Source organism: Pecten maximus, unplaced genomic scaffold (assembly GCF_902652985.1).
Source record: "Pecten maximus unplaced genomic scaffold, xPecMax1.1, whole genome shotgun sequence".
Lineage (NCBI taxonomy): Eukaryota > Metazoa > Mollusca > Bivalvia > Pectinida > Pectinidae > Pecten > Pecten maximus.
Window position 1 is genome coordinate 1,408 of NW_022979152.1, and position 8,908 is coordinate 10,315.

General features: G+C 43.9%; 2 protein-coding genes across 2 annotated transcripts; both read left to right on the forward strand.

Annotated features, from left to right (window-relative positions):
* Positions 1 to 4,728: 4,728 nt before the first annotated feature.
* On the forward strand, positions 4,729 to 5,418 carry LOC117318257. Its single transcript, XM_033873263.1, has one exon. The coding sequence runs from the start codon at positions 4,729 to 4,731 to the stop codon at positions 5,416 to 5,418; it is 690 nt and encodes a 229-aa protein (XP_033729154.1).
* Positions 5,419 to 5,432: 14 nt separating this feature from the next.
* Positions 5,433 to 7,485, forward strand: LOC117318258. Its single transcript, XM_033873264.1, has 2 exons — positions 5,433 to 5,760; positions 5,813 to 7,485. Exons 1-2 carry the CDS (start codon positions 5,433 to 5,435, stop codon positions 7,483 to 7,485), a joined length of 2,001 nt encoding a protein of 666 aa, XP_033729155.1.
* Positions 7,486 to 8,908: the final 1,423 nt, after the last annotated feature.

Genomic DNA, 8,908 nt, shown 5'->3' on the forward strand with positions numbered 1-8,908 from the left:
ATCAACCAGGATTTAAGGACGGTCTCTTCTGTGTGAAAGATTAATGCGTGTACTGCCACGCGTACGTTGTGCGCATCCTTAAAATATGTTAGTCACTTAGAGTTACTCCCCTTGTTCTAACTCTTGTGTAAAACGTTGTTACAACGAACGGTTTTCTCGATGACAGATGTCGAGGCATCTCGATTGTTTATCCCAACATGGTTAATGCCCCCATACGATGTGAGTTTCATTGTTTTATGTAAACGCTATACAAGTGTATACATGTACATTGTGTAATTTCGAGATGTTTAAGGATTCGCGATGAATACTTGATTTGTAAATCTAACGATTTTGTGTAAAATGTGGCTGATACAACTTGTTGTTTATGTATTTCAGCCTTACTTGATTCGTCAGCATTAAATTACATGTTAGCACAAGACCAGGTCTCGTCGTCGTAATTTGTCGCTGTACAGTAAGGGTCGTGTGCTAGCTACACACAGCCATGTCCAAGCAACACGATTCGAGCTCAGAAGCTCATTTCGGCCAGGAACGGTCAACACTCGATTCGCCAACACAGCAGGAGTCAAACAGTGGTCGTCCATTCAGAGTCAGAACTCTGTCGGAAAGGGCAGGTAACGTTTATGAAGACATAGTGCTTTCCTGGACAGGAAAGTTATCTTCCATCAGAAAAAAGATTGAATTTGAACTCGAATATTTTACCAGTTGTAGTGAAACCCCAAACCTCCAAGATGTGAAAGATAAACTGAATAAACTGTTTAGTGATGACTACACTAACGAGCACTACCGTTTTATAGATTATCTCACGAAATTACGTACAAAACAGAGCCTTTCGGAAATATCAGCTCAGAAACTCATATTCGAAACCATACAGTTCAGAATACAAGCAATACTGAGTGAAGTAGATAACATCACAGGACCTTGTAATCCAAACACAGGATCTAGTAACCCAAGTCTTAAGGCCTCTACTAAAAAATCAGACACCATTAAATCTAGACCAATGTCTTCAAGGAGTACCACACATTCCAATAGTTCATCAGAATTAGTACAGATAAGAGCTAAGGCTGCAGCATCTAGAGCTGGACTAGAGTTTGAACGACGTGAGACTGAATTAAAGAAAGAAAAAGCCAAACTTGATAAGTATAACGCAAGATTACATGCTGAAAATGAACGCAAAAGGACTGAAATAAATACTGATCTTGATCTCCTGGAGAAGGAAAAGGGTGTTGTGAAAGCAGAAGCTGAAGTCCGAGCTTATGAATCAGATCTGAGTGAAGGTAGTGTTTCTACAAAAATTAAATCAGAACATGTACCAAGCAACACAACAGAGAGGACTCAACAATTTGTCTTGGAACAGAGTCAGCTTAATTCAAATGTGGCAGCATTTGTACCGTGCAATCCAGTTCATGTTCATGAATCCATATATCATACATTGGACCCTGTTCATACCGCTGAACCAATCCATCATGAACCAAGTCACCGGTCACCCGACCATGTTAGTGCTGTCAGATCAAAACATCATGCTCATGAACCCAGTCATCCTGAATCTGACCCTGTTCATGCTGCTGAACCAGATAATTATATTCATGAACCTATTCATCAGACTCAACACTCGGCTCAGCCTCATGAACCAGCTTATGCCTCCCACCCTGGTCAGGTCATTGAACCAGGTCATCGTGCTCATGAACGTGCTGAAATAACCCGTGAACAAGTTCACCATGAACCGACGGATCCTACTCAGGAATTTCCCCAGAATATATAGCGCGAACTGGTTAGCCCTACTCGACCTGAACCTCGCCTACATAAACCGAAACAGGAAGTATTTATCCAGTCCCTTTCTCCTGAACAGATTTGTGAACAAGGTCAACCATCATATTATGAATTCGATAGACATATGTCCAACAAACCAGCCAACTATTATCCTGAAATTTCACATAGTAGAAAGTATGGTGAAGTTCAGCACGTGCTACATGAACCAGCCTACCATACATCTGAACTTGTTCTAACTCCTTTGTCAATACAGGATTGCCCTCGACTTCAGGGACAAGTACGTACTACTGTACATCCTAAATGGGACGTTTCTCTCAAAATAGATTCATCACCTACCCATGAAACAGGCCAACATGGTTCACATAAGTCGATACAGTTCACACCCCGAGAAGGAACCCGAATTACTTGTGAACCAGCATCCATAAAGGCCTGTGAATCCGTTGAGTATAATTCTCAAAAACAGCGTGAACCAACAACTCGGGAACCTTTCATACCTTTTCATCAAACAGCTCATGCATTTCATGAACCAGTTGGCCAGTCGTCGAATACTAAATGCAGCTTTGGATATCAACAGCCAAATCACACATCACCAGGCGTACAGCACCATATCAGTTGTGAACCATATCGCCCCAGGTTTAGTGAACCAGACTGCCGTACATCGACAGGATTCACGGAATTCACACAGTTTCTAATGAAAAAGGAACTTATTCTACAAAGACTGAGCGGTTTCGACGACAAACCTGAACATTTCTCCGTGTGGAAAGCCAGCTTTTCTGGAATAAAATCTTAATTACACCTCAGCCCTTCTGAAGAGTTTGATCTGCTGATTAAGTACCTTGGGCCAGAGTCCGTGAAACATGCCAAGAGTCTTCGGGCATCAAACCCAACAGACCCTGCAAGGGGTATACTCAGATTGTGGCAGCGGTTGGACGAAAGATATGGATGCCCAGAGATGGTTGAAAGGGCTTTACGAGACAAACTAGAAAACTTTCAGAGAGTAGGCAAAGATATGAAGAAGCTTTATGAGCTGTCGGATATACTATCGGAAATAGAATCATTGATGGAGGTTCCAAAGTATGGAACCTTGTTGAGCTACTTCAGTTCCTCAATGGGGGTACTCCCAGTCGTTAACAAGTTACCCTATGGGCTTCAGACCAAATGGACTAACCGAGCCTCAAGGTACAAAAAACTTCATGGTGTCCTTTCCCCCATTTACAGAGTTTTGTGACTTTGTTAGAGAACAGAGCACTATGATGAACGACCCAGGTCTCGCATGTACTCCAGCTTCAGCTGCAAATAGACAGGACAGTACATCCTACAACAAACAGAGTCATAAGTCGGCGAGACTGAGTCAGATTTCGTCAGTCATAATCAGGAAAACACAAATAGACAACACATCGGTGAACACGTCATCTACTCCTCTGTCCTATCCATGAGACCAAGCATTCACTGAATAATTGTAGAGGATTCAGGAAGAAAACCATAACTCAACGAAAGCAGTTTCTGAGGGACAAAAACCTGTGCTTCAGGTGTTGTGATTCTTCCACCCACAGCTACAAGAACTGTACGGCAAAGTTGCGGTGTAACGTTTGTGGTAGTGACAAACACCCAGGTGCATTACATAACAAGGAGGAATTACAAGATAAAACAAAAACCGAGGATGATAGTGTGTCTGCAAGGTGTACAAAATTATGTGGCCCAGGATTTACAGGACGATCCTACGCAAAGGCTGTTTTAGTTAATATCCACTTAGCTGGACAGCCCAACAACAAGCATCAGGTGTACGTTATTCTGGACGACCAGAGTAACCGGACATTAGGACACCCTGATCTGTTTCATATGTTAGATATCCCGGACAAAGACACATTTCCATACAAACTTTTATCATGCGCAGGCAGTCTTGAAATGCAAGGACGAAAAACTACTGACATTGTCATTACGTCGCTCGATGGTAGCTTCACTCTCGTCCTTCCTACAGTTACTGAATGTGCGTACATCCCTAATTCGAGGGAAGAAATACCTACCCCTGACATAAGGAACCATTTCGATCATCTCGCCGATGTACAGATTCCACCGTTGAATGATGATGCCTCCATTCTCCTTCTTGTCGGTAGAGATGTACCAGAGGCCCACCATGTCATAGAACAGCGCACTGGTTCTAAGGGGGAACCGTTTGCCTAAAAACTTGGCCTAGGCTGGACAATAATTGGCGAAGTATGCCTCGATGGACAGCATGCACCGTCTACATCCAGCACGCTAAAGGTCCAAGACTACTGTGATGCGTAACGGTCGTCCCACTGCACTCGAAGAATGTGACAATAGACTTATGGTCAAGGATCAACCAAACCTCGGAGCGGGTCTATTTGAGAGAACAGCACATGATGACAAAATCGGCCTGTCTGTAGAGGATAGAGAATTTTTGCAAATCATGGATCATGAATTTCAGAAAGATGCGAATGGTCATTGGTCGGCACCTTTGCCATTTCGGAAATCGCGACCAAGATTACCAAACAGCAAACCACAAGCTTTAAAACGTGCCCGCATCTTGGACGCGTCACTTAGGAAGGACCCAGTTAAGCGACAACACTTCCTTCTGTTTATGGATAAACTCTTAAAGAACAATCATGCAGAGGAGGCCCCACCCCTACAAATAACCGATGAATGCTGGTACCTCCCTGTGTTCGGTGTTTATCATCCGCAGTAAAGAGACCAAATACGCACAGTATTTGACTCTTCAGCAAAGTCCGACGGTATTTCACTCAACGACGTTCTTCTCTCAGGGCCAGATCTGAACAACACTCTTATTGGCGTCTTGCTAAGGTTCCGGAAAGGTGCTGTTGCCTTGACAGCAGACATACAACAAATGTTTTACCAGTTCTACGTGCATGAGAAACATAGGGCTTTCTGAGGTTTATTTGGTATAGGAACAACGATATAGATCAGGACCTTATTGAATACAGGATGAAGGTCCACGTATTTGGGAACAGCCCCTTCCCAGCAGTGGCTACATACGGTATACGGAAGACAGCTGAGCATGCCTCAACATTTTATGGTAAAGACACAAAATACTTTATCGACAACAACTTGTATGTCGATGATGGACTTATCTCCCTCCAGTCAGCAGAGGAAATCATCAGTCTTGTGCAAAGGACACAAAAGGCACTCTCGGAAGTTGGAAAGTTAAGGCTTCTGATTGCATCTAACAGCACAGCAGTGCTAAAGGCCTTTGACAACAGCGATCTTTCCAGTAGTATCAAGGATCTCAACCTAGATGTTGACACCCCTCCAGTCCACAGGAGTCTAGGTCTGTGTTGGAATATAGCAGCTGATCATTTCACATTCCAATCTACTGCGGAACCCAAACCGTATTCACGGCGGGGAGTATTAGCAACAGTCAACAGTCTCTATGATCCTTTAGGCTTTGCTTCACCCGTCAGTTTGAAAGGAAAACTTCTTCTTCGGGATCATGTTAACTGTACCCTAGACTGGGATGATCCCCTACCCGAAGACCGTCGTGAGGAATGGGAAACATGGAGAAACTCCCTATCGTACCTTAACCAAGTTCAAGTTCCGCGGCAGTACGTCAACATGTCATCGTCTGCAGTCAATGGTCAAATTCACATATCCGGCGACGCTCCCAGGAGGCTATAGCTGCGGTAGCATACATGAAAGTGTCTGGTGGAGATCTCTCCCATGTTGGTTTTGTCATTGGCAAGGCAAAGGTCGCACCCAAGCATCGTCATACCGTGCCAAGGTTAGAGCTGTGTGCAGCCGTTTTAGCAGTTCAACTAGGTCAGACCATAGAGGAAGAACTTAGCATTCCTTCAAAGGACATGAACTTTTATACAGACAGCAAGGTCGTACTCGGATATCTACATAATCGTGTTCGTAGATTCTATATTTACGTTTCAAACCGTGTTGGCAGAATCCTGGCGTTCTCACAGCCTGACCAATGGACCTATATACCAACAAATCTCAACCCAGCTGACCAAGGTACCAGGTATCTTAAAAGCAGAATCCTTATAAGACAGCATGTGGTTGACAGGACCATCAGTTTTGAAGGACCAAGTGCAACCAGTTGGCACAAAGTTCGAATTAGTCAACCCTGACAAGGATGCAGAAGTACGTCCACAAGTCAAGGTCGTTTCCAAGGTTACAGTTGTCAAAACAGAAGTCAGTCAGTCTGGTCTCGGGATAGAAAGATTCGAGAGCTTCTCTAGTCTTCAGAGTTTAGTGAGGGCTATTGCATGGATTATCCATATAGCCGATAGCTTTCGGAAAACTAATGGGATCTGTCGGGGCTGGCATCGTTGTTCGTCATCCCTTACTGTTGACGCTGGAAAGCGGGCTACTTATCTCATAATCAGAGAGGTACAGAACAAATTTTATGGCACCGAGATAGAGTGTTTGAAGGCAGGAAACCCTATCTCAAAGAACAGCAACATTCTTTCTCTGTCCCCTGTCTTAGACGAGGATGGACTGCTACGCGTTGGTGGTCGAATGTGCAGGGCTCAAATACCTTTGTCTCAGAAGAACCCAGTATTAATACCCGGTAAAGCCTACATTGCAAAACTCGTCATTATGGATTGTCATGAAAAGGTCAGCCACCAGGGCCGCCATTTCACTGAAGGTATGGTTAGACAGTCAGGTTACTGGATTACAGGAGGGAAACGCTTGATATACCAGTTGCTCAGCCAGTGTGTTAAATGCAAGAAGCTTCGTGGGAAAATGTGTCAACAAAGAATGGCTGACCTACTAGATGCTCGTTTAACGCCTGCTCCACCCTTCACATATGTAGGGGTTGATGTTTTCGGACCGTGGAATATCGTTGCGAGGAGGACACGAGGAGGATTTTCCAACTCAAAACGCTGGGCCGTGATGTTTACCTGCTTAACCTGTCGCGAAGTCCATATAGAGCTTGTTGAAGAGATGAGTTCATCATCCTTCATAAACAGCCTCAGAAGATTTCAGTCTATACGTGGGAAAGTCAAGGAATTCAGATCTGACAGGGGTACCAATTTTGTTGGTGCTTCCGACGACGTCCATATTGACGCTATAAACGTTGAGGACGTTTTCTTGAGGAAACATCTCTACGTTTCAGGAACAGTCTGGAAATTCAATCCGCCATGTTCGTCACACATGGTCGGCAGCTGCGAAAGGATGATTGGAGTGATTAGGCGAGTATTAGACTCTCTGCTCCTAGAAGAGATAGGCAAAAACCTCACACATGAGGTGTTGTCTACCTTTATGTGCGAGGTGATGGCAATTGTTAACGCCAGGCCCATCACAACAGTTTCCTCAGACGCGGAGTCACCATTTATATTGACACCAAACACACTCTTAACTCAGAAGACTGGAGACTCTGTGGAGCCATTCACAAACCTGGATGTGACGGAAGCGTATAAATCACACTGGAAATACGCCCAAGTTCTATCGGATCAGTTCTGGAAACGGTGGCAAAGGGAATTCCTGCCAACTCTTCAACAACGACGTAAATGGCACAAGGAACACCCCAACCTCCAGGAAGGAGATGTCGTCTTGCTGCAAGACAAAGGCCTACCACGTAATCGATGGCCCCTAGGAGTCGTTTCGCGCGTCTTTCCAGGATATGATGGCTTGGTCAGAAAAGTGGAAGTTCGTATCAGTCGCGATGGAAAACATTCAAATTTCATTCGCCCAGTAGTCGATCTAGTCAAACTTATTGAAGTGCAACAGTGACTTGTGAACTTGTGTGTTTGAAATGTTAAGCATGGACATTATAGTTATTGAGACATTGAGTTTACGTTATTGCGAATTCGCGTGGACCAATTCAAGTCCATATTTGAATTTAGTTTACATGGAGACTCTCAAGTGATTGTCATCAAATGTGTAGAGTAATGATGAGAAATTGTTTGTGCTATTTGAAATATCAGACGGGGAGTGTGCTGCAACGCGTACGGTGTGCGCATCCTTAAAATATGTTAGTCACTTAGAGTTACTCCCCTTGTTCTAACTCTTGTGTAAAACGTTGTTACAACGAACGGTTTTCTCGATGACAGATGTCGAGGCATCTCGATTGCTTATCCCAACATGGTTAATGCCCCCATACGATGTGAGTTTCTTTGTTTTATGTAAACGCTATACAAGTGTATACATGTACATTGTGTAATTTCGAGATGTTTAAGGATTCGCGATGAATACTTGATTTTTAAATCTAACGATTTTGTGTAAATTGTGTCTGATACAACTTGTTGTTTCTGTATTTCAGCCCTACTTGATTCGTCAGTATTAAATTACATGTTAGCACAAGACCAGGTCTCGTCGTCGTAATTTGTCGCTGTACAATGCGTTTACTAAGTATGTGTGTTTTGAGAAGATGCAGTTTGTTTGTGATTATCATAGCCTGGAACTGATGCCGACTTTATAGTGCTACCTCACTGAACCATACTGTCGAAGAAACCCGGGAGGACAATCCACCCGGTCACAATATACTGACAACGGGCGACCTCTTGTTCCACTTCAAAAGTGTTGAGTGCTAAGCAGGAGCAACACCGATACGTTTGATAGACTCTGATTTACCGCGACAAGGGGCAGGGCCCAAAACCTTTCTCACAGGGGCCAACGCTCAACTAGAGGCCAAAGATGAGACAAGAAGACCATACATACAATGGGGACAGCAACTCTGACGCCCTTCAGTTGGAGAATCAACTAAAATGCCGTTAATGCTTGTACTTCAGCTGTGTTTGTTTCTGAACTAATCTATTATTAAAATTTTACTTTGTTTATCGGGCGTGAGAATGATACCTGCTCATCATTTCTCAGCATGTGTGTAGGTCACCTGAGACGAAGTCTCAGTTGAACTATTGTGATCGCCTTTTGTCCGGCGTCGTGCGTCGTAAACAGTTACCATTTTCAGCCTTTCCTCGATAACCAACAGGCCCACAGACCCGATAGTGGGTCTGTAGCATGCTGGGATGAAGGGCTACAGAGTTTGTTCAAATGGATTATCTTGGCCTTCATTCAAGGTCACATGGGTCAAGTATGCTAAAATCTGTAAACGACTTCTTCTTGGTGACCAAAAGGAATAGACACCCAGTATTGTGTATGTAGCATCCTGGGATGAAGGGCTACAAAGTTTGTTTCATTAAAGGGCACTTGATAG

Coding starts and splice junctions, on each gene's coding strand:
- LOC117318257 (XM_033873263.1), top strand. CDS start 4,729: ATGAAGGTCCACGTATTTGGGAACAGCCCCTTCCCAGCAGTGGCTACA.
- LOC117318258 (XM_033873264.1), top strand. CDS start 5,433: ATGAAAGTGTCTGGTGGAGATCTCTCCCATGTTGGTTTTGTCATTGGC. Junction 5,761..5,812: donor TCTCAACCCAGCTGACCAAG/GTACCAGGTATC, acceptor TGTGGTTGACAG/GACCATCAGTTTTGAAGGAC.